Source organism: Prorops nasuta, unplaced genomic scaffold (assembly GCF_024137725.1).
Source record: "Prorops nasuta isolate Cenicafe-Biocafe unplaced genomic scaffold, Cenicafe_Pnas_1.2 PNAS00002, whole genome shotgun sequence".
Classification (NCBI taxonomy): domain Eukaryota; kingdom Metazoa; phylum Arthropoda; class Insecta; order Hymenoptera; family Bethylidae; genus Prorops; species Prorops nasuta.
The window spans coordinates 9499839-9525210 of record NW_027116799.1 but is presented as its reverse complement, the minus strand read 5'-3'; the positions used below and the strand labels follow the sequence as shown (position 1 = coordinate 9525210).

Sequence of the window (25372 nt, the reverse complement as noted above, 5' to 3'; positions counted from 1 at the left end):
TGCATTTTCTTTTTTCAAAGACTCAACATTTTAGAGATTGGAAGAATTGTGCATTTTTCGCTTTCTTATATCACTATTAAAAACTAATAATTAGTACTTATTATGAAGCATAATTTAATGTGCGATGTACTATAGTAAACAAAGCGTGGAATGTGACGCTCCAATTTGTTGACATTTTACTGCTCCTTTGATAGCGATCGGTGCGAGCTTGAAATGTTTACAAGTATCCACATCACCTAGATGTACTATTGTCAATGCGTTCTTTTTAAAGAGGTATCCACAATAGGCTTACTCCACTCGAAAAAAAAGCATCTGCAATAGAATAATGTACCTCTTAAATGTGTGTGGAAACCTATTGAATATTTCGAATAACTTGCTGATGGTTTAAAAAAATTAAAATTGTGTAAAACAAATGATAATTTAATTATCACAAACATCTCGTGGGGGCACCACTCTTAATACCTTTTTGTTGAGCCGTACCTGGATTTCAGCTGAATGGCACGCGGTTGGTTTACAATGCGTCGACCGTCGTCACTCGTCAGTCGCAGTGTATTAGTTGTGAGTGTTGTGACTCGTGAGTCGCGAGTCGCGACTCGTGGGGGGTATCTCAGCATCGGTCTCGGAAAGTGACCGAAATGTGCAGGAAATTTCGAGCCTGGTCATAGCGTTTTGTTGGGCCAATCAGTAAGACAGTAATCAGTGATTGATCATATTGAGTCGGGTAAACTAGCGTGTGTCACAGTGTACCAGTGCATTCGGTGGAAATCAACGGATGTGTGTGTGTGTATATAGATTTACAGTGAAGCAGCCATCAGAAAAGAAGATTCACTATTGCTGAGACTCGTAAGTAAGATCGAGGAGATTATCTCTTATCAATCTTTCGGATTATAGTTTATATTGTATAAACAAATTTTCCAAAAGTTTTGTGTATATTTATTTGCTTGTCTGTCAACATAGAGCATAAGCGACGACCTCTATTTCATACTATGTTTATCGCGTATTGGAGTACTTGACGCCGTACCCTGTAACTACTTTTTAACGAAAATTTTCGATATCTGTATAGACTGAAATCGATATATATAGATCCACAATTTTCATTACACGTACTGATATTTGCCCGTAGCTTCGGCCTAACGATACCGAAATTTGTCGATAAAAATTACAAAATTGCCCTACTGCGCCAGTGTACACTAAGTATATATCTATTTTCTGCCTTCACATTAATAATAAAAAAATAGAGATATATTCAGTGCGTACCAGTGCAGATACTCAAATTCAAAATAAATATAACATCCCTTTATTGCCAAATATCCTGTTTGACAGTCAGTTCAAAAATGCCTCTCCAATTGATTACCGTGAACAGCTTATGGAATTACTTATACACATTGCAATAAACAGAAATTATATAAAAAAGTAATATTATCAGATAATAATAATCAACGAGTCTTTCGAAGATCCTACCAGATCTAAGTGCATTTCGATATATTTCGTTTTTGATCGAGCATTTTCGCGAATCAATAATAGTGTTCGAATATTATCGTTATATACACATAACAAGATGTTTAGAATAATGCTGTTTTTTTTCGAAAACTAAGCGAGTCAAGAAAAGACGCGATAGATATTTATTTTTATCATGTGTTTAAAACTCTAATCAATGAACATATTAATTAAACCTTGAGAGGTACGCTGAAGGGTTCATGTGAAGGTCATCTTGAGTTCTATAAATTGAACACGCAATTGTTAATTTATATATAAAATACTGAATGAAATTAAAGAAACAATTTTCCCGCAGGTTACGAGTTATAATGCTGTCTCTAAATTATTGACGAAGATACAGTGAAAGAAGTAGATGAGGAAAGCCAGGTTAGCCTTGAATGAAGAGACCGAAAATTTGACGGCATTAATCGTTAATCAAGGAAAGAAGGAAACATAAGAGACTCGTTGGTCGGGTTCGGGGAACCTCCCTCGAAATCCCAGAATGTGGCAATCATGGAGACAGTGGAGTATTCGCAATTCGCGAATTACCTGAGGAAAGCGCTGGCCATACATTTGCCTGGCGAAGATACAGTTCCTTCAGGTTTCAATTTGGCCTTGGGGGATCAAAAAAATCAAGAATCTATCCGAAAGTTCCTTAGTGACTCCCAGGTCTGCGCACTCTACATCCAAAGAAGTTCTGCAAAAGGTATCGTCACGCTCCTTTATTTTTTTCTTGTTGAATAATCTCTTTCGATTACTTTTGGTCAACGCGACCCCTTTTCGCTTTCTGGACGAAGAGGAGGACATTATTATTCACATTAGAAGGGAAAATGGGCCAAAACAATTCCTTAGTCGATTTATCGGTAAAAAACAGACCGTGACTCAAAATGCAGTAATGATAATGATGGTGACCAGAGTGAATTTTATAAACGACAAACGGTTTAAAAACGACATTTATGGAGAAGATTAGATCCAATGTATGTACTTTTTTTACTCTTTTCATGCTGAAGCAATTATATACTTGAATAACACTTGTTTTTTCATAAAAGAAAGAACAGAATGTTAGCACTAAAATATGCTTCTCAACCTTTTTATTTGAAAATTTATAACTTTTTTCTATCGTATCTACAGTTATAAGATCATAATTTAAATTATTTGGCATGAGATTATTTTATCCTTACTCGTGGGGTAAAATGATCTATTTGTTAAGTTTACTTTAAATTTGTTACTACAAAGCATCTTTAACAATTTAATTTTGGCGATTACTTCGAAATGTAAAGCAATATATGATATTCATTACACAAAATTTTTTTATGTTAATATTGATAATAGCAGCTCTGCGATGGATTTTTCTTTAGAGGAATCGTTTTGCCCCACTCTCTCCTGAATCGAACAGGAAATGTGCATATACTATTATAAATTACCTAGCATCTCCATATAAAATTTTTCATCGGGTGTCTCATGTCAAAAAACAATACAGTCAAAAATGTCATCTTCTGCTCCCCCCCCCCCCCCTCTTTATTTAACCGATAGGATTAATGAAGTTATGGTAAAACTAATTCTCAATTCCCAAATCATTTGATGAGTCCTTTTATGCATTTTGATCATAGCAATATTAATTCATTTATTTTTAGAGATTCCAATTTGAATTTAATGACTGAAGTATTTCAGTTAACAAAGTAAATTAATGCAGTAATTCATAGAGTTTTATTTTGTACTTGTTGACAAGAAATATTCTTTTTTTGAAGTATTGATTTCAGATTGTTTTTTCTTTCTTTTTTTAAGGAGAGCAAATCTAATAAAAGCATTTTTTTTTCAGAGGATGACACAGTGGAGAGACAGATGAAGAAAATAATAATTTTGTATACTACATTTCAAATGAGATACATTTTACAAATCCTAAAGTGTCTTCCTTAGTTCTAACTAAAATTGGAACCATTGTGGAAGCAGATAAATCTATACATTCGCAGTTAAGACTTGTTACTTTTGCAGACACATCACCTTATGAAACGTTACATGCAATCAGCAAAGCCATGGCACCTTATTTTAAAAGTTATGTAAAAGAGACTGATCGTGCTGTGTGATGGGGATGGTAACAAAGTGGCACCATTTGTAGAGAAAGCGATTGCAGAATTGGAAATGGAACTATTGCATTTACAGCAAAATATAGATATACCAGAAATTTTGTTGCCTGTACATCCAGTTGTAGCTCAAATAGTTAAGCAATGCTCAGAGGAAAAGAGGAAGCCAAAGTTGCTGACTTTGGTGATAAAGTGGAAGATTCAACGTTCTTGAATCAGCTAAAGAATGGAGTCAATAAATGGATTAAAGAAATCCAGAAGGTAATTCTTGCTATTTCAATCTAAATTCAATTAAATATATATATATATGAAAAATTATTTTTTTAGGTAACAATATTAAATTGGGACGTAGAATCTGGAACTACACTGCAAGAAATTTCCTTCTGGCTAAGTTTGAAAAGAGTGCTTTATCATATTCAAGAAAAGAGAGAAAAAGTATTGAAATTACGTTGACTCTGGATATCCTGATGCATGGAAAACGCTTTCATGCAATTGTCTACTTTGATACAGATACAGGATTGAAACAAGCCTTGGCCACTGTAAACGATTATCTTCCTCTTATAGAAGATTTTCCGATAAATGACTTGCTATTAGCAACAGATTTCGAGAGAATTAGTGCAAGTATTAAACTGATTTTCACTCACTTGAGAAAGATTCGAAGCACTAAATATCCGATTCATCGAGTTTTAAGATTAGTAGAAGCTATTTCAAGAGACCTAGGACAGCAGCTATTAAAGGCTCTAGGATCACGAAGACCGAAGCACATTCCTTTTGACGATTTCGAAAATGTCATGAGCCAATGCTTCGATGTGTTTACAACTAGGGATTATGAATATGACAAGTTTACAGGATTAATGAGAGACGTTGTGAAGAAGAAACGGGACGAGCATATGAAAATAGTTTGGCGAGTTTTTCCAGTTCACAAGAAACTCCAGTTTCGAATGGAGCACATAAGACGTTTCAGCAGACAGCACGAACTGTTAAGGACTGCTATTGTTCGCATGCTTAGACCAACCGTCCGGCAAAACAGTTATAGCTCGGAAAGTGCGAATAACAACAATACCAAAATTGAATGTGCTCTTTACGCAGCTGATGCGAGTGCTATTAGCGAAGTTAATGTAGCTTATGAGAACGTAAAAGAGGTGGATTGCCTTGATGTTACGAAGGAAGGTCTGGATTCCTGGGATGCTGCTGTTAATCGATACAAAGAACGTATCGAAAGGGTCGAGAAAAGAATAACGGCGCGTTTGAGAGATCAATTAGGAACTGCTAAAAATACTAACGAAATGTTCCGTATATTTTCCCATTTTAATGTACCCTTAAACGTTCGACCATACATTCTAGAAACTGTTAGAGAATACCGGACTCAACTCATACAAAGAGTGAAGGAGGACATTGAGGTTCTTCACGAAAAATTCAAGGCCCAATATGCAAGTAGCAAATGTTGTAAGATGAGTTTAGTCAGGGACTTACCACCTGTTGCTGGATACATCATTTGGGTTAAGTAAATTGACTATCAGTTAACGATGTATTTGAAACGCATGGAAGATGTTTTAGGTAATTTTCCTCGAAATTCTTTTGTCTTATTTCGTTAACTTACAATTCGACTCTGATTAATTTTTCTTTTTATTACTTCACTTTGGTCAGGAAAGGGATGGGAAAATCTTATTGAAGGACGGAAGTTGAAAGCAGATGGGGATAGTTTTAGGATGAAATTATCTACGCAGGAAATCTTTGATGATTGGACTAGAAAAGTGCAGCAACAGAATCTTGATACAATTGGATGCATTTTCACCATAGAGTGTTCGTTCCAGAACGGGCCGAGGTGGAAGCGTATTGAAATTAAAAGTAAATTTTCTGCCAGAGATTATCACTCTTATGAAAGAAGTGAGAGGTTTAACAAACCTAGGGTTGAGTGTGCCACAAGATATCATAAAAAATACTCATCAGGCCAATCATGTTTATCCATTTGCCATCAGTCTCATTGATACCATCAAGATTTACGAAAGGACTTTGGAAAAGGTGAATTTTACATTTTCTTTTGCTACAAACTAACAAAATTTATATCTAATAGATAACATAGAAAGATAATCATATATTTATTATAGTTAATAGCGAAAAAAAAACAGTATTTGGGATAGTGACAGGTTTCAGATGCAAACTAGGTTAATTAAGAATCTAATCCCATGGATCTCCAATATTTTAGCTTATCAATCGGAGTTTCCACTGTCCCGCATTAATGGTCGATTTCGAAGCTTCCAGGAATTTAATGCATCTTACCCAAATTTGCAGTCATTGTCTGCCTGCTTAGTCGATGTAGCAAATTTTACAAGTTTATTTTCTTCATTATCTCCTTTCCTCCAAGTATAGAGTTCATATTAGTAGCCTGCTTACAAAAGCCTAATTACTTAAATCTGATGTTACCTGCCCAGAATTTGTAATCAATAATCTTTTTATTATAAAGGGACCTATCATTTTGTATTTTGCAGTTCCATTATTTTTTTTATGACAAGTTGAAGTTTATGTTGTATATTTGTTTCCTGATCGTTTATCAGTTATTTTTACACAAATTTTGAAACGAATTTGATGTTTTGTAGATCAAAAACAAGGCCAGTATTATTCCACTAGTGGCTGAAATGCGTACAACAATTTCGACTCTCGTTTCCGAGGTGAGTTAAATGATTTTTTTAATCAATAAATTTTACTCGGATAAATATTTTAAATCTTCGTTTTTAGGGTACCACTATGGTCTGGTTAAGCTTTAGGCTTGACCAATATGTCGAGAAACTTTCCGATACAATAGTGTCTTTCCAAGAAAAAGTAGAGGATCTCTTGGTACTCGAGGAACAGCTGAACTTGGATGTTCGATCTTTGGAGACCTGCCCTTATTCATTCAAGACATTCGCAGGCATTCTTAAGAAGATGCAAGAATCTGTAGATGAGCTTTCTTTAAAAAATTATTCAAATTTGCACATTTGGGTCGCCAGATTGGATGAAGAGGTTGATAAAATTCTAGCTGCAAAGCTGGAAGCTGGTATCAAGGCCTGGAAAAACGTCCTTACAGGACAAAATAAAGAAATCGATTTCAGTATAGACACGGATGCCACAAACCACCATTCGGAATACAAATCTGGTGGGCATCCCAAGATACAGAGCCAAATTCACGAAATGAGAATCACGAATCAGAAAATGTATCTGCATCCGAGCATCGAAGATGCCAGATTTCAGATAATGGAGCAATTTTTTGCTTGGCAAGCTATCGTCACTTCCCAAGTTCGTCTTCAAAGTACGAGATACCAACTAAGTTTGGATAAACAAGAGTCTGGAATGTACAGGAACTTACTAACAAAATTACCAGGTGGAAAACAATCTTTGGAAGAAACTTACGAGGTTATTGAATCGAAAATAAAGGACATCGCTAATTATGTTGATGAATGGCTACGTTATCAAGCTCTCTTGGATCTTCAGCCTGATAATAATCTTTACAGGAAACTTGGCAAAGATATTAATTTATGGATGAGTTGTTTAAACAACATTAAAAAGTCCAAGCTTACCTTCGATACTTTTAGTACCAAACGACAATTTGGTCCCGTCATTATTAATTTTGCAAAAGTACAGAGTAAAATCTCTCTTAATCACGATTCTTTGCACAAGGAAATTTTATGTATATTTGGAATTCTTTTGGGTAATGAAATATCAACCTTCAGTGACCAGCTATTAAAAAAATACCGAAACATTTTACAACAGCAATCAAACAAAAATGCAATTGGATCGAATTATATAAGATTTATAACATACATTAATTTTTTGAAAAAAAATATAAGATCGTGGGAGGAACGGATGGATATTTATGGCGAAGGTCATAAGTTCCTTGAATGTAACAAATTCCCGTTTCCACCATCGTGGGTAGATTTGGATAATATCGAAAGAGAATGGGTCTTGATTAACGAAAGTGTCGAACGAAAGGATAGAGAAATACGCATGCAAGTTGCTTCTGTTCAAAACAAAATAATCGAGACAAGAACAACATGAACCTTGAATGTATGTGAAGAAATGAAGCTTCCGGAAGATAAACCAGTGTCTGGACGAATCTTCACAGAATTTGCATCTGTGCCAAAGCAAATTTATCAATACGAAGGAGAAAAAGATGGTGTTTCTAAGAGCAAGAATACTTTGGAATATGAAGAACAGATAGCCCGCCGAATGTCCAGAGTGGATTGCAAGATTTTTATTCAAGAAAATTCCAATAGTATATTGTACAACAAGGGAGGAAAGTTGACGATTGCAGACGAGTGTAATTTTGGCAGCACGAGCGAAGCGAGGGTCGCCATTTACACGAGTGCAATCGTCAAATTATTTCATCTCGTGTTATACACGATATTTTTCATCATAAGTGTATGAAAAGTGGGGTTTTTCATCGTAGTTAACTACCGGACCGAAAACGGCTGTTTCACGTCAGTATTACTCGCGCATGCGCGTTAGTGTTTTATTTCACTTTCAGCCCAAGGGAAAAAGACTTTTTCCTCCCAAGGGTTGAAAATGAAGCAAAACTCTAGTGCGCATGCGCGGCTGCGGCTGGCGTGAAAACAGCCGTTTTCGGCCCGGTAAACTACGCTGAAAAGAGCCACTTTCCATGCACATGTGATGAAAAAGATTTTAAACTTGTCCGTTCGGTGTTATCAACAATCATGGGGTCTCAAATTGACGAATTTCGAGATGAGCCTTCATTGTTCGTTCAATTTAGAAATAAGTAAAGGAACAATTTGATACGTTGACGATTCAGTTGAAAGAACTACCGACTAGTTTCAAACAATATTTTTCTTACGAGTCAGTTTAATAGATTCTTCCGCATTGGTATTGTCAAGGTCAATCTGTTCATTCTAAAGTTACAAACCAAGTTTCCAAAAGGAATTCACTAGAAACAAATAAAGAAGCATCTTAAACTGAAATGTGATCATAGTGGTTTAATTCTTGGGGAAGAATGAAATCCCATTTATCGAAGGAAGCAGAATAGCAGAATGTGATTCACATACAGTTCAAGAATTGATATTAGAGTACTTTACTGAAGTAAATTAGATAGTCTTGCAAAAAGTATGAGTTGGACTTTGTTAGATATAAACAGTTTATGGATGCACATATCAACTCATAGACATTCATTATTAGGTTCAACTGATAACCTCAACTTGTAACAGAAATTGGAGAATTTAGATTACTCTATTGCTACATTAATCCTTCACACTGGTGGAAAAAATGCTGAAATAGTTCCTAATTAGAAAAATAAGAATGTTAAGCAGATTAGACAATGCTGTTAGGTATCTTGTGTCTTCATCATATATGTAAAAACTTTTTTTATCTTTTTGATGAAATCTAATTGCACATTTTTGTGCTGGTGCTCATTATTAACTTTTTTGAATTATGTTTTACAAATGACCCACCTGAATTTGGGAGTTAAAAAGATTCAAGAGACTAGTAGTCGTGTGAGAGTAGACTTGCGTACTCTCCACCTATCACGTGTTCATAGGACCCATCTAGCTTCTCTTTTCTCGTCTCCTATAATATAATAATGGAAACTTTAATTATGTATAAGGTAATTTTATAGTTGAGCGGCGTTAAAGCTAAGCAGTGAGTGTGTTCACTACTGTTTTGGCAAACATATTATACTAAACCTTGGCCTAGCTTTATATTGGGAAGGGATTGTTTTGAGATAACTTTATCTTTCTGGTGGTATATAAGACGTGATTCTAAGCTTGGCGATAACGACGCTTACAAAATAAGAATATTTTTAAGTTTGTTGTAACAAAGTACCTGGATAACTGGCAATAGTTATGCCGGCAACAATTTTTTATTCTTATACATTCATATTTATAAGTAAACCACTGTTGTATTTAAATATATACTTTCATCAGCAAAAAACTTGTTTTGTATTTTTCCAGATGTATATCCTCCATACAAAAAAATTTAAATTATATGAGCGTATATTTGTACATAAAGAAATTTTAATAATCTAGTCATTTTTTCGAGGACAAGACTGTAGTATGTAAAATTACTGTAGTAACCCCGAAAAGGTTTAGTGTGTTTTATAAAACCAATTTGCTGCTTATAGTTTCGCAAACTGCAAGCTTTTTTTTCTAAAGAAAATGTGGGTTGTCTTATCTTTTATCCAATTGTGATAGTCTAAATCCCATAAAAAACAAGGTTCGCCTGAAAAAATGAGGCAAGTACAAAAATAATCTAACGTAAATAATGTAGTAAAATCATTAAAATATTCCAATAGAAAAAATTAGTGAAATCAAAATGTTAGACAAGTATATATTTTTAGTGGCAAAATTTTAAATTTCGAAAAAAAAAATATAATAATAACAAAACAGTTATTTGCCGGGGATCTGTTGCATGGAAATAGCCACATTTTGAAATTATGAGAAGCAATACTTGCATTGTATACCTCAAAAATTGCATTAAAATAACTTAGAAGAATAACAGTTTTTTTGAGAAAAAGAGTCGGTATAAAATCACTTTAAAATGACTGTTTCTGCACCATTAAAATTGGGAATAGATAAAACAGGACTGAAATAACTGGATATTTATTTTTTAAGATTTTAATTTAATACCTTAGTACCTGGTTAACTTTGACACTATATCTATCTATTACGCTATTTGAAGATATGGATGATATTAGAAGACACAGTGTATTCTTATTTAATTAAAATCAGCTTTGTAAAGTGTATACCAAGAAAACGTTTTTTAATTGATCAAGCGCAGGAATATCTCAGTGTAAAATCAGTCATATGTTAGCATGTCAATACACCTTAGATTATTGATATAATATTTATATTGTTTTAAATATTAAAAAATTCTTTTATTTTATATTTGCAGGTACGGTGTGTGGGAAAATAAAAAAGAATTATATCGGAGTGCTTAGAGATCGGAGATGTGTTGGTGTGAGCGGTGCGGGTCAGTCCGGTCCAGGTCGGGCTGCGCCTCGCTCTAGCGCACATTCCATCTCTATATTCCAGACTCCCCATTTTGGCTCAACGCCGCCAGATGGTCGCCTCGTGGAGTGTTTCTCGCTAGTAAAATTTTGCTCCCATTGTATATAAGCTCGCGAGCTGCGCCAGGTTTTCCAGCCGGAATTCCAGCTTCCTACCGAACTATCGAAGCTAGGACCGTGCTCTTATGTATCCGTGCTTTTGTACATACGGTGCTTGTAGCACTATCGTACCATACGATCCTGGGACCTTGTTCCTTTAAATTATCAATTAACCCATCTACGTATTCCACTGTGGATGCGTAGTCTTCTTCCTATCCTTTCTTCTCATTCCTATTTTTATTTTAAATTTACTGCGGAATATCATACCGGGTCAAATTGCTCACAGAGTGTATTAAAGATTTTCTTGAAAAGTTATGTAAATTATGATAATTAAGCTATTGTAGTAGGGTAAATTTAATAAGCAAAGATCTGTGATACTTTATATACGCGTTTTTTATTCACTTTTTGTATAATATTACAATTGGTCTCTCAAATGAAATCTTTGTCGGACACGACGAACAAATCTTTAATTAAAAGTATTATACATTGATGAAGCGACATATTTCTCCACAACTAACATATGTATAAAACGGTAGAATTGATGGCATCTTTCTAACGTATTTTAAATATTGATTTTTTCTGTAGATGCAACGATTAAATGACGTTAGCACAACAACGTTTTCTTAATGAACTGAAATTATGTCGAGGATATAGTTGAAATATTGTTTTTGCAATATTTATTCAATTGATTAAAAAAATGTAAGATATAAAAATATTTAACAATGATTTTAAGGATTTAATTCGAAAAAAAATAAAGTAAGGTGATTTTCAATATCAGTTGAATATTCATCAAAATTGTAATGATCTATCGTACATATCCTAATGCAGTCTAGTGGTTAAGATGCGCTTACGTGCGGGAGGGAGAACCTGCAGAATTTTATTGGCTTCAAGACTGTATAGTTGAAGAAAATTGTTTAAATTTCCTGCTATATGGAATACAGAAGCTATATTATTTGCAATCTGGAATTAACATTGATGAATGAATTGAGAATACCAAAGAAGAACATAGTGCACATTTTGCTGAAAAAAATCGGAAAAGTTACCGACCATTCTTCGGCCAAAACACGATTCCGGGATAAGAGCCGTTCTCGCGGCAGCGACAACTAACTCTAGCGTTAAAATCGAGTAAATTGACATTTCGAGAATGCCATTTCCGGGAGGATGCCGACTATGCTAATTCCTAAACCCTCGACTGAAAACCGTATAAAAAAGTAAAACTATCTAAAACAATCTAATTTACTTCTATTACGAATTACATCAAGGACTAATTGTCATTAAAAGACACAATTTCAAAGACTATCTCGAAAGAAAAGCCTCACCAATACCCCATCAGAAGTCTAATTTGCAACAGAAAATGTCAATGGAACATATATAACACTGGGACGTTCCGTTTTCAAGTGTTAGCGAGAATTATATTTTTGTAATGATTGTAAAAACAGCAAAGTTAAAAGTGGAAGTGAAAAATCTATCTAAATACTTTGGTATTCATTGCACCTGCTCTCCCCATTACGTATCCACAAATAGGAATCTCCCAAGTAACTCACTTATACAGTAATGCATGCTTGTTACGTCGGTAAATTTTCAATGCAGACATCCTACCTTATCCGATGGTTAAAAAATTTTTTTCCATCTTTCCATGAATAACCCCAACTATACATTGTTAAGAATCATATTTTCAACAATATAGTCTAGAGCAGGGATCGCTGTATCGAAAAATGTTAAAGTATTTACTAGAGTATTGGTAGAAAAGTACAGTACCTATATGTAATGCGAGGACGTTTCAATTTACCTATTATTATTAATAAATATTCAATTGTTCTAACGAATTCGTTAATTTCATAACCCATGCATCTTTATGATTGCTGTATTAAAGTTCAAAACAAAGTTTTTTGAAATAAAGTATTTAAATCTATTACGTCATAACCGTACTAGTCAAATCAACAACTCGAAATGCGCAAGATCAGTTTGAATCAGTCAGTGACCCCAGACCTGTGTCATTGTAAACAAGTAGTGTGTGTGTTACTTGAAGAACAGGAAATACTGTTTTATATTCCGGACAAAAGTGGAATTACAAGGAGTGGGTCTTCTTAATTAAAAGGTAACGTAAATATTATTTTAATATAAAGTAAAATGCGACTGTCAAGAATAAAATTCCATTTAATTCACGTAACATATGTATTGAGATGCGAGGTACATTTCGGATTCGTGAAAATCGTAGGTACAAAGGTATTCAATAATTCAACAATTTTAAAATGAACGCAACTGTATTTACAAAAATTTACATCTCTCTCCCTTTTTCTTTCCTATCCCTTTGCCAATTCCCTATCCTTTTCCATTTCCTATTCCCCTCCCTTTTCCCCTTCCTCTTCCTTTTCTCTTTTCCATTTCCTCTTCTTTCTCCTTCTCCTCTTCCTGTTTCTTCTCATCTTCCTCGTCCTCCTCCCTTACACACGCTTTCTTCGTTTTGAATCTTTTTGTCTGTTAGAAAGAAAACAAAGAACAACAAATTATAAGTTTCATAATTCACTTAAACATCAGCCTTTCATTTTATAAATTTTGTTCATTCTCCTTTCCTATAATAAACTCAATAAAAAAATTCATTTTACTTTGATTTCTGATATACCTCAAGGAATGAAAGAAAGAGAACTCACCAAAGAAAGAAGGAGATCAAGCTCCCGCCTCCTCTTTCTGCGAGGCTTAGAGCCTCCAGGCTGGGCTTGTTTTTCGGTAACCACTACAAGAAGAAATCCGTGTAATCGAAGCAAATTAAAGGTAATTGTATAAATAAACCTTATTAATAATTGTACCCAATTCTCTCATTGGTGGAGTGAACTCTTTAAAGGGTTCCCCCACTGACGAAGTTGGTGAGATGGGCGGAAGGCAGTCGGCCTGTATTGCCATTGAATCCTCATTATCTAAGAAGAATAGAGAAAAAACACGTGTGAGAAAAGAATTGACTTATATATATATACTAGAAGAAGAATGAAAGAAACATTAAAAAACTCACCATTTCTCGGAGTTTGAAAGATCTCTGAATATAAAAAAGATACAAAATAAGAAATTAATAAAGTACGAAATGCATGAGAGAAAGAAATATTTTATAATTAAAGATAATTACCAGGAAAATGAATTGCCGTCGTCTCTCCGGGGTGGTGGGCTCGGTGGGGATGGAGGCCACGCAGGAAGAAGTTGGCGTTCCTACAATAAAAAAAGAAAGAAATCAGAAATTTGCTTTATTAACATATAAAGAAAGATTTCTATTTATAAAAAAAGATACCTAGCGCTCCATACTCAACATTTTGCCCCAAATACGACGACGGCAGCGACAAATTATCTATAATTAACGCTGAAAGAAAAAATAAAACGATTGTAAAATATACAAATACACAATAGTCTGTAGAAAAAACAAATTAATTATATTACTTACGATTATTTACAAAATTATCCCCAGTCTCCGGCATATAGCCCATCTCTATATCTACGAAAGAGAAAGAATATAACATGAAATATCATTAGGGAACAGATATTTCTTAAGTGATAAACAATGCTAAAATAACTTACGCTCGGAGAACTGGGGCAATTCTCCTCCCCCCGATATGGAGGTTTCTTCCTGGGTTAATGGCACTAAACATACAAATAGAAATCATATAAGTAAATGTATTTACATTTAATTAAAATCTTCGAAAGTAATGCAAAGAACTTACAATGAGTTGGGGCCGGCCCGTCTCCTGCCTCCTCTCCTTGCGATGTAGATAATACTGAAAAATAAAATACTATTGTAATTTTATCCTCACATTAACCTTTATGAAATTAAATATCTCTTTAACATTTACAGGCATGTACGGAGGACTGTGACGGCCCGGCACACCCAACATCTCCTGCTGCTAGGAATGGAGCTGCGCTGGCGACCCAGAATCTTCGACCCTCCCATACAGCACACTTGAATAAGAATTGTCTTATAGACATCTTTTAGTCATCTAATTGACTAAAAGACACCTAAAACATGTCTTTAAGCCATTAGGTGCTCTATGGGCTGGTATTCCATCACTTGTTGGTCCGACATGGACTCGCAAAACTCAAGAGTGATGGAAACCTACACCAAACAAGAAGAACAAATGTTAAATTGTGTACTTCATTTAATAAATGAAAAATGTATTTACCGGGTGGACGATCCAGGTTCGCAGCAGCTCGGCGTGCGCTTCCATATTCAAATTGCCCTGCATAAGGCTGCGAACTATACTTTGCTGCAAAATAACAAAAGATATTTCATTTTATTCATACATGGTATACAAGGTTTCTCTACAAAAGCGGAACATAGTATTATGTTATTTAACTACAGCAACGAATCACTTACTATACATTATTATAATTAATAAAAGCTCTATGTTCCACTGTCAAAGAAAAACCTTGTAAAGCACATGATTTTTATAAAATCTTTACCACTTACAATAGCTCTTATCAGGGCAATTCTGGAGCGCAAGACGCTTCCTACTCGGTTCTGATATTCCCGAGTAGGACCCTTCTTCGCTGCTATCAACAACGAAATACGTCGATAGAGTTCCATACCGACGGGAACATCCTAACAATGGAAAAGAAAGTCAAATGTAAAACAAGGTTTATAATAATTTCCTTTGGTTGTGTTTTATAGTGGGTGATGTCGAAAACTGTATATACTCTGTTGAGAATTATCAGAAAATAAAAATAACAAATAAGATTTCGAAAAATACTACGGAAATTATATTTAATGGTATAATACCTTGTGAAAAATTGGTTAAATGTGATGAGAATGCAATAAAGGTATTATTAATTATTATTCAACATTTTATTGTACTAATAATTATTTCTCTTTCATATTAAAAATAACCCATACAGCACATTTGACTAAAAGTGGTCTTATAGACATCTTTTAGTCATCAAATTCACTAAAAGACAACAAAAAGATGTCTCTAAGCCACTAAGTGCTCTATAGGAAATTATATAACTTTATTAGGATTGCTTGAATGTATGGTGCTCAGATTGACTAGCAAATGTAATTTCAGTGATAGATGAAGTTTACAATCGCACATTCAATTTAAAATCTTCTAAAGCTATAAAATGAACTATTGCGGAAGAAGAAACAACAAATATACTCTATTCTAAATATTTATGTGGTACAAATTTTACACCAATGTCAATGCTTTCAAGGTAACATTTTTATTTCAATTGATATTTACATTAATATTACAAATATAATGCAAATTATATTTTCAGCATTAATTGGGGTATAAATAATAAAACATTAATACTCAATTTACGTGTTCCACTGGAAGCTTTGAAGGAATACGTAATAGAATTCACGCCTGCTATAAATTATGCGGTAGACGTGCTTAATGATAGCGAAGCAAAAATAAATAAAACATTTAAACATTCGCCCACAATAAAAATAGGGTATAATACGATAATTGATTCAGAAGAAATAAGGGAACTCTTATCATCAATTTCGTTAAATGAAGCGAAAACAGTACTTCTCGATCGTGCAATGTTAATGGAATTGGAAGTTATAGAAGTTGAAGATGTTTTTAACAGAGTCATTAAAATAGTACATTATACACCGAGAGACTACAGTGGGCAATGTACGCACTGCGTGAAGTTGCCGCCCGAGCGAAGCGAGGGCGGCATCACAGTGCGTTCTTTGCCAACTTTACACTCTTGAGGTGCATATACTACTTTTCCCCACATTAGGCTGAAAGTGCGTATATTTAATTGAGAAAGTTTAAAAGAATGATACAGCAATATATTTATTTATGTCGACTTAAGCAATTTTCTTTACATGAGCAATTGTAATTAATATTAACAGTATTTATTTTACAATTTCGAAATATCGCTTTTGGTATATCCCATACAGCACACTTGACTAAAAGTTGTCTTATGGACATCTTTTAGTCATCCAATTGACTAAAAGACACCTAAACGATGTATTTAAGACATTTGGTGCTATATGGGATGTTTGTTGGCAGATTCTCTTTGTGATTGGTAATAAAGAACGTGATCCTTTCCTTTACCTTTTTCTTCTATGCTTGGTTTAATTTTTTTGTGTGGAGGTTCATGACAGTCATCGACATGATGATGCATTATGTTAATGTTTGCATTTTCATGGTTTACATAATTATGTATGTCACTTTGTCCATATGACGTAGATGGTGCATCTAATAGTGTATCTGTCTGCTTATTAACTGATTCAACTAGTACTTTATATGTATCCGTTAAAACAGTCTTACTTTGGGTCACATTTGCAGTGGAAACAAGGTTTTTGATAGGAGGATGATTTAAAAAATGTTTAGACTTATTATTTGAATCAGCTATCATATTAAATATCTGTTTTCGGTTTGCTGTGGAAAAGTCTATGTAACCTTGAGCTACTAGATCAGACTTCCAACCCCCATGGTTCTTTACTAAAACCAAGTTTCCACTTGCATTCGATAGAGCTGTTGCTGAACTGCGCCTGTAGCAATGGCCTGTATACTTTTCCGGTTCAGGTAGTTGAAGAAAATTGGCAATAATACTGGGTATCTCACTAATCTGGTTTTTACCAATGAATTGTGTTATACATTTTCCTTTTTGATAAGAGACAAACAATCTATCAGCATCTTGCATTTTTGTAGGCCTTAGCAATATATATTTCTTAAGAATATGATAATATTCTTTCGAAATTATAAAATTTCGAGAAATATAAGTTTTAGTTTCTTTGACATTTATAATGAAATGATCTTCATAATCTTCAACGTCATTCTTCTTTAAATTAAGAATTTCTTGGCATCTGAGACATCCGAAGAATCCAACAATAATGATAGCCTAATATGATATATTATTATAGTAAATACACATAAATACATATTTTGACAAATTCAATAAAAACAAAATATAATTAATACAAACTTTCATTGCCAAGTAGATGGTATCATCGCCTAGGTCCAAAAATTTGTTAATGTCAGATAAAGTTAACGTTTTAGATTTCTTTGGCTTATAACCTTTATTCTTGTTGGTTAGATAAGTCTTGAGATTTTTGTATTTGCCAATGTCAATATTATCTTTTACGTGCAATGTAGCTCGTAACTTGGACCATATGCTCCACAGCGTAGGTGGTTTCATTTTGTTAGACAATTCTTCAAAATATACGATAAAAACATTTTCATCGAATGATCCTGAATTTTTTTCTTTCCATTCGATGAAGTCTTTATAGGCTTTCAGATAAAGTTGTTTAGATTTTTGTGGCAGTAAATCATTTATGAGCAATTTGGCTTCTTCAAAGTTGCAAACTAATAATTCACTATCAAAATTTTCATCATCCGATGAATCTTCTGAAGGCATTTTGACTGATTGACTGAGTAGCACTATAGTAATTTAAAGCGTGCAGAACTCTTTTGTTTTTCATAATAAGTCGATTAGATGGATCAAGTGAACTATATTCAGCTAATTTATCGTGCTTGGAAATTACCATGATGTACATAGGTCATTTTAGAGCCCGCCACAGAGAGCTAAAATACGCACTTTACGCGTAGTGTGGGGAAAATGACATTTTCTCAGGACGTAACGATCCAAACTGCAAAGAATCTTTAATATATGGCTTTGCAGTGTATACTGCATATGATAATATTTCGAAGAAGCTAACGCTTACTCATAATACTAGGGTAAGTGAAAAGCACTATACTATACTGTAAGCAGAAATAATATTCATCAATCTTATTTATTTTCAGGATATATCCCATGACCTGTGTAGATTGGTAACCGAAGGAACAACACTTTCTGATCGTAAGAAAATCATGATTCGTACTATCCAAATAAAGATTTCCTTAGAAACTATTAGTACTAATTAATATTCGCTAATTTTAGAAGTAGCCGCCGTAGTCGAAGTTAATGACACCGAGGTTAGAGAACTATCGAATAATACGATAAATGCTGGTATATTGGTTGAACCAAAGCTCGGGCATAATATTAAGTAAGTGTGATTATATAGTACATTTAAATTTTTGTATATCGCTATATTAATACCGTTTTTATAGGTCCGTTGGCGTTGACATTAAAAAAATTGAGTTGGTATTACCAAAGAAAACAAAAATTACATCAGAAAATATTGTAATTCTACGCATTGCTATTAACACGCAAAAGTATATTACCGCTTACAAAAAACCAGAGATTGGCATAATTCAAATTGAGCTGGGTTGCCCTAGCGTAAAGAATAAATATAATATATTAGCACAAATGTCAATTTTAAAGGAAAATGGTTTTAATTCGACTAACAAACGTATTATACGCGTGCACAACGAGCTTCTTGGAGAATATACTAACACGTAAGTTATTATAAAATTATTAGGTGATCCATCTGTTAATTACTCTACTGGATTCATTAAATTTTATTGCATTTCCTAGTAGCTACACAAACGAAAAAGACTACACAAATGCAATTAAGGACGTGGACATTCTCATATGTATAGGGCCTCCTGAACCAGAAACTAACGAAATACTGAAGTCCGACTTAAAAACGAAATTATCTGCTGTAATCCATTTTGGTAAATATTATTTATTTATAAAGATAAGATCGATAATTAAACCTTAATTTTTTCTTATATGTTATTGTCAACTACAGATCGAATAGATTTGAATCCTAGAAGGCTCACCACTTTTGCTACAAGCAGAAGAGACAGAGTGTGCTGCGAGTCGGCCCGAGTCTCGAACCGCTCGCAATAACATACCTAAAATCCCAAACAATAATATATATATGTTACGTGTAATCGAATAATTTATGATAATTAAGCATATGAATAGTTTTGTATTTAAAGTACTGCATGAATACCATTAAACTATCGTATCTTCATGCAAAATGTAGATTTCAAATTAAAATCATAATAAATTTAGAGCAATAATGCTGTGCAAATAAATTTATTTATTATTGCCGCTGATTCTTGATCGTTTATGACGAGTTAATGAAAGAATTGTATTCAGTCTTTAAAAGGCTGTTTTGCTTTTGTTATATTAAGTCATTGCTGTAGTGCAGACGATAAGATTGCCGTTTGTCACGCGACGGTTTCGGGTTCGAGTCTTGGCGGAGTTTAAAATTTTTTCATTTTTTTTCTTTACAAGGATCTATTTTTTTAAAAATCATTAACTTATTGGACTCAATAAAAAATAAAATAATGCATTTGTTAGCAGATTAATACAAAAACATTGGGTTTATTATACCTCAACTCATCATTATTTGTTATTATAGGAAAGCATTTTTTGTATTTATTACCAAATCAAATAAATTAATGAGTACGTGTAAGCATTTTAAAATAATTAAAAACTAGTTTAGGAAAAAGATTTTGATTTGCTTCGAGTTTTTGGGTAAAGAGGTCCGAGAATCAACATCGTTCCTTCTCGTTCCCGAGACCACCCGAGACCTACCGAGGGCCGAACCCATACAGCACACTTGACTAAAAGTTGTCTTATGGACATCTTTTAGTCATCCAATTGACTAAAAGACACCTAAAAGATGTCTTTAAGACATTTAGTGCTCTATGGGAAGCTTGTCGGAGGAGACGGAGGAGACCGATACACATGTACATACCGGCAAAAGAGTGTGCGTGCTACGAATGGTGAAGCATCATCTCAATCTCACGGACAATAGTGGCTAGTGCCTAGTAGCCGCTTTCTATGGGTGAGAGCTGGGTGCGCAGCAGACGACGTGGTGGAGAACTGGGGACTGGGGACTAAAATCCGTCCACGATCTGGCTTCACTGTAACATAACAACCTTCTCCTGTCAAAGTATTGCCTGGTATTGCCTATACTCCATTTAAGTTTGTTTTATCCCTCGTACGAAAAATACCGGCTTTACCGGCATGCATTATCGACAATTTCTGCGGATTAATTTTCTTCATCTGAAGTTAGTGTTTTTCTGCGAAAATGTCCTTTCTACTGCGTTGGTCTCTACGACCAATGATAATAATTTAGAGTGAACCCTACCAAAGGGCCGTTTCAACCAAATGTACAATTAACTGATGGTTAAGTAAACTTAAGTTATTATAAACGATGTTTAAATCGCCGTTTAAGTTAAGTCGGTTTCATCCAGATGAAAATAGCTACTGTTTAACTAACCCTATACCCTATTCAAGAAAACTCTTTGAAGTCAAACGTGATTGGTTTAAAGCACCCTATTTATTGTGTACAGAGCATTTTGGAACAATCTTATAACCGTGACAAGGTAAAGTTAATGTAGTAGTTAGTTTTTTGGATTCGTTCATTCTATTCTTCCTTCTTAAATCAAGCACATCGTTTGCTCGTTAATCGATTAGTCTCAATTCCGTTTAATTACTTGTATTCAGTATTTTGCCTAGTTCAATAAGTAACTCTGTATAATTGTTATAATTCTATTTATCCATAATAATAATATCTTTATACGGTACTAAAGTGTGAACGGAGTTTACGTTTTCCTTTCCCGCCATCATTTTCCATCTTCAAAGACACTCATCACTACCCTAGTAGCATTTGCTGTCTACAGATTCTGCAGCAGATCTTGACCTTTTCTGTTTCCGCCATGGCGGGGAATCTGGCCTGCAGATCTGCAGTACAGAAGCTTCCTACAGACTGTCTGCAGAATGTAGACAGATTCTGCATGGATTCTGCACATCGGAACGGGTGGGTCAGTCGGTAACTTCAACGGAATAGAAATTTTAATATCAAATAGGCAGTTGATAAGGTAGAACAAGGCTTTGCCAACCCGGTCGGTAACGAAATATTCATTATTAAATAGTGGTTCTGTCGGAATTAGTAAATAAATAAGGAAAATTAAAATATTAATAATTTTAAGGGTATTAACAATTTATTTAAATAAATACGATCATTCACAAAAATTGTACACAATAAATTAGTTATAAAAGCAATTTTAAATGAATGATTGTAAAAGTTCGAGGGTTAAAGTATAACATCTTGAATGGAAATACAAAAGTGCGATAATCGTAATAGCATGCAAAAAAGCGGAAACTAGCCAATTAAAAACAAAATATATAAAATTGTAATTAATGATTATACAGGATAAAATAGAAGCTACCGATATTTACAATTTCCATTATCTCTCACTATTGGGAACAACTCGTCGTAGCTCGTTTTTAAAGTCCCAATTACAACTAGCAATTGGAAACAAATAATGTTATTCCTTTTCACGCTTAATATTACTAATGTTTTCTTATCAAAATGTACCTTCGATAATTTATTTTAAATACAATTTCCTATTTCAATATTTTTCTATTTCCCCGGTTTCATAAAGCTTACAAAATTATTTCAGTCAATGGCTAACTGTTGCCATGGTTCCTTCGCTCAAGTTTTATAATAAATCCAATACAAAGAATTAATAGAAAGTTCTGAAACAATAGTATTTGTTCAGTCTACTTTCTTTACAATAAATCACGCAACATTTCTTAGACTAATTTGAAATAATTGTCCTGTATTATATACCTTCTTTAACGTTACCTAAGCATTTTCTATTTCACACTTAAGGAAGCTACAATGAGCCATCACACATTGTTTACAAATTCCAATTAACTTAATAGCTCCATAACAACGACGAACAGTACTTTATGTAAGTGTAAACGTTTATAAGAAAATTATGGATACATGCGTCATTGCAGAATAAAAATATCCAAAAATAGTACACATATGTGTCCTTTCGACCTAATAATTCTGACCAGAAGCACTTTCGCAATGTACCGATTTTAAGTAGAAAAATAGAAATTTGCAATTATAATCAGTTCAAATTGAAAATGGCAACACTACATTCCAACATTTGTAAAGATTATATTATCCCAAAAACAGAACTTTCTGAATTTCGCAAATAAGGAAGGAATTATACCATTTTCTAATTGAACGGCTTAAAATTACAATTTTCTGCTTCAAATTTAAAAATGCAAAATATATACTCGATTCAATGCGTATAATTCTTTCGCAAAAAAATTATATTGTAAATATGTATTTTAACTATTGGGAATAGTGTCATAATTATTTTCACGTTGTTACGAATTTGTCTATGCACAACAATTTATCCTATATTGATAGATATATATTTCCATGTAATATGTAATGCTTTGATGAAATTGCGACTTAAATCGAACAGTTCTATACAATCTATTTCTTTATAACGTTTCTTGCTGGTTTATTCTTCGAACGCAAAATCTTAGAAATGCTATACATATATAAAACGATTCGAAAGTTCTAAGCACATTTCGAGTAATTTCTGTTAAGTGTTGGCACTACAAACTTTCACATATTTACCATTAAAGTAAATAAAGCTGAATTATGACAATTGATTATTTATCGACAAATAATAAAATACATTTTAAACTTAACCTACTGAACCTCTATCATTTACAAAACGCATTCAATACTGATTCTGTTGAAATGCTAACTTTTCTCATTCATTCAACTGCACAAAAATAGTTCCCTTATTCACTTTCCTTTATGACCGATTCTGGGGTCGGCGACAGTTTTCCTAAAGGTACTGGAATTTTATTGTTGCGCAGTTGGCAGCAGTGAAATATGATATAGTGTGGTTAAAACTATACTAAAAAGCTTTAATGGTGTGTGTGTAATGTGAGTGTAATACTGGGGTGTCAAAATAAAATTATATAAACTTGTATCAATAAACGTCAACAATTGATGAAATCTTTTATCAAGTAAGACAGATTTGTCACCTGTATAAAAAAATAATCTAATGAATAAAAATTGAGATGTAGAAGTAAGAGGATGTGAAGAAAATAAGTAGGTGCATGTACAAACACATCTGTTAACCCCATCTTCTACTCTAAATTCTTTGCTGAAAATGGATTAAATGATATCATCAGATAAGTAACTTGTTTTCTTTGAAAAATATATTTCACCTTATAATAATAAAAGTGGATAAATTTCTTTGTAAAAAAATGTTTTCCGTTTTGCAGGAATGATGACTAAATTTGTGCAAAGTATTCGTTACCGTTAACCTAGAACATATTGTTCTCAAGGATTCATGACACAATGGCTTTTTTATTTATGACTATTACAAACAATAAACGAATTTTGTAAAGGTAGCAACAACGTTAAGAGGAATGAGTATCACAGGACCAGTAAAGACTAAAACCAATTTAATTATATAATTAAATAATTTGAGAAGTTACAGTTTCTTGGTGCGTTAAATATTTCTTTTTAATTGACATTAACTGTTTAATGATATTTTCATTATTACTTTTGTAAATGTTAATCGTAGTTGCTGGCTTGTCATTAAAATTATGTTCACTAAAAATTGTTTTCATATTGTTCACTTCTTTGACCATATTATCAAATTCTAGAATTTTTAAGTGTTGAATTTCTTTAAAGTGGTTTAATAAATTATAAAATTCTATTTCTGTATTATCTCTATTTTCTTTTAATATATTTTCGATTTTAGTATAAAATTCTTCAATTTCTAAATCACTTTCTTTCGTTTTATTACTTTTCTCCCTAGAACTGTAATTTTTATTTTGAACCATTTCAATATTCATTCTTGTTTCTTGCAGGATAGACTTCATTACATCTAGAAAAAATACACAAATACATGTATATTTACTCAATTTTGCATTCAAAAAAAGTAACAAAATTCGATGTCAGAGAAGATGAAATATTTTTATATGAAGAAGATTATGGGCTATAAAATTTGAAAAACATACTGCTGTATAGTTCGTCTACATTTATTGAAATTTGCATTAGTCCTTATGTTAGATTGTCTGTTTCAAAAATCAATATACAAAATTATTAAGAAATACCTAAAATCAATTTAAAAAATAGATTATAATTATTCCTTTTTACATATAGCATTGGAAATTTATTAACTTACTCTAGTAAACATGTATCAAATATCTATTTTGGCGTAATACCAGTCGCACCACTTAAATCATTCATTCTTCTGTAAAATTGAATTTTATTATTCTCCCTAACATCCACAGGATGATTTTAAACAATATTTGTTAGTTTAAAAATATAATTTTTTAATGTTCCGAGTGCTTTGCAATTCATGATGTTTTTTTTACACAATATAGAAATCCATAATTAAAAAAACATTTATCAAGGTTAATAAAAAATATAATATTATCTACTAGTCATTTTAAAATAAATAATGCTTACATTCTATCTTTAATCTTCTTTTAACATTATATCTGTAGACATAAAAAATCCAACTATTATTTTTATGTCTGGATGACATAATTTTTCTTAATTAATATTTGAAATCAATTTGCTTAATTTACAGTTACGCAAGAAACAATACATCATTGACAGATACAACTGTAAATTAACCAAATTGATTGCAAATATTAATTAAGAAAAATTATGTCATCCAGACATAAAAATAATGTTTGGATTTTTGATGGCTACAGATATAATGTTAAAAGAAGATATAAAGATAGAATGTAAGCATTATTTATTTTAAAATGTCTAGTAGACAATATTATATTTATTACTAACCTTGATAAATGTTTTTTTAATCAGATTTCTATATTGTGTAAAAAAAAACATAATGAATTGCAAAGCACACGGAACATTAAAAGACGATATTTTTAAATTGGCAAATATTGTTCACAATCATCCTGTGGATGTTACAGAGAATAATAAAATTCAATTTTACAGAAGAATGAATGATTTAAGTGGTGTGACTGGTATTACGCCAAAAAAGATATTTGATACATGTTTACTAGAGTAAGTTAATAAATTTCC

General features: G+C 33.0%; 2 protein-coding genes across 2 annotated transcripts; both read left to right on the top strand.

Moving 5' to 3' along the window:
* Positions 1 to 1989: 1989 nt before the first annotated feature.
* On the top strand, positions 1990 to 9459 carry LOC136780772 (dynein heavy chain, cytoplasmic-like). The gene is given in 10 exon segments (XM_066739329.1): positions 1990 to 2182; positions 3301 to 3557; positions 3559 to 3721; positions 3724 to 3818; positions 3885 to 3989; positions 3992 to 5114; positions 5205 to 5358; positions 5360 to 5579; positions 6155 to 6226; positions 6294 to 9459. Coding segments are annotated over 10 exon segments (3678 nt in total). The 3' UTR covers positions 7590 to 9459.
* An 8663-nt stretch (positions 9460 to 18122) lies between these two features.
* Positions 18123 to 19368, top strand: LOC136780761 (gephyrin-like). The gene is made up of 7 exons (XM_066739321.1): positions 18123 to 18132; positions 18208 to 18311; positions 18378 to 18432; positions 18514 to 18619; positions 18684 to 18971; positions 19051 to 19190; positions 19268 to 19368. Exons 1-7 carry the CDS (start codon positions 18123 to 18125, stop codon positions 19366 to 19368), a joined length of 804 nt encoding a protein of 267 aa, XP_066595418.1.
* The last annotated feature ends 6004 nt before the right edge of the window (positions 19369 to 25372 follow it).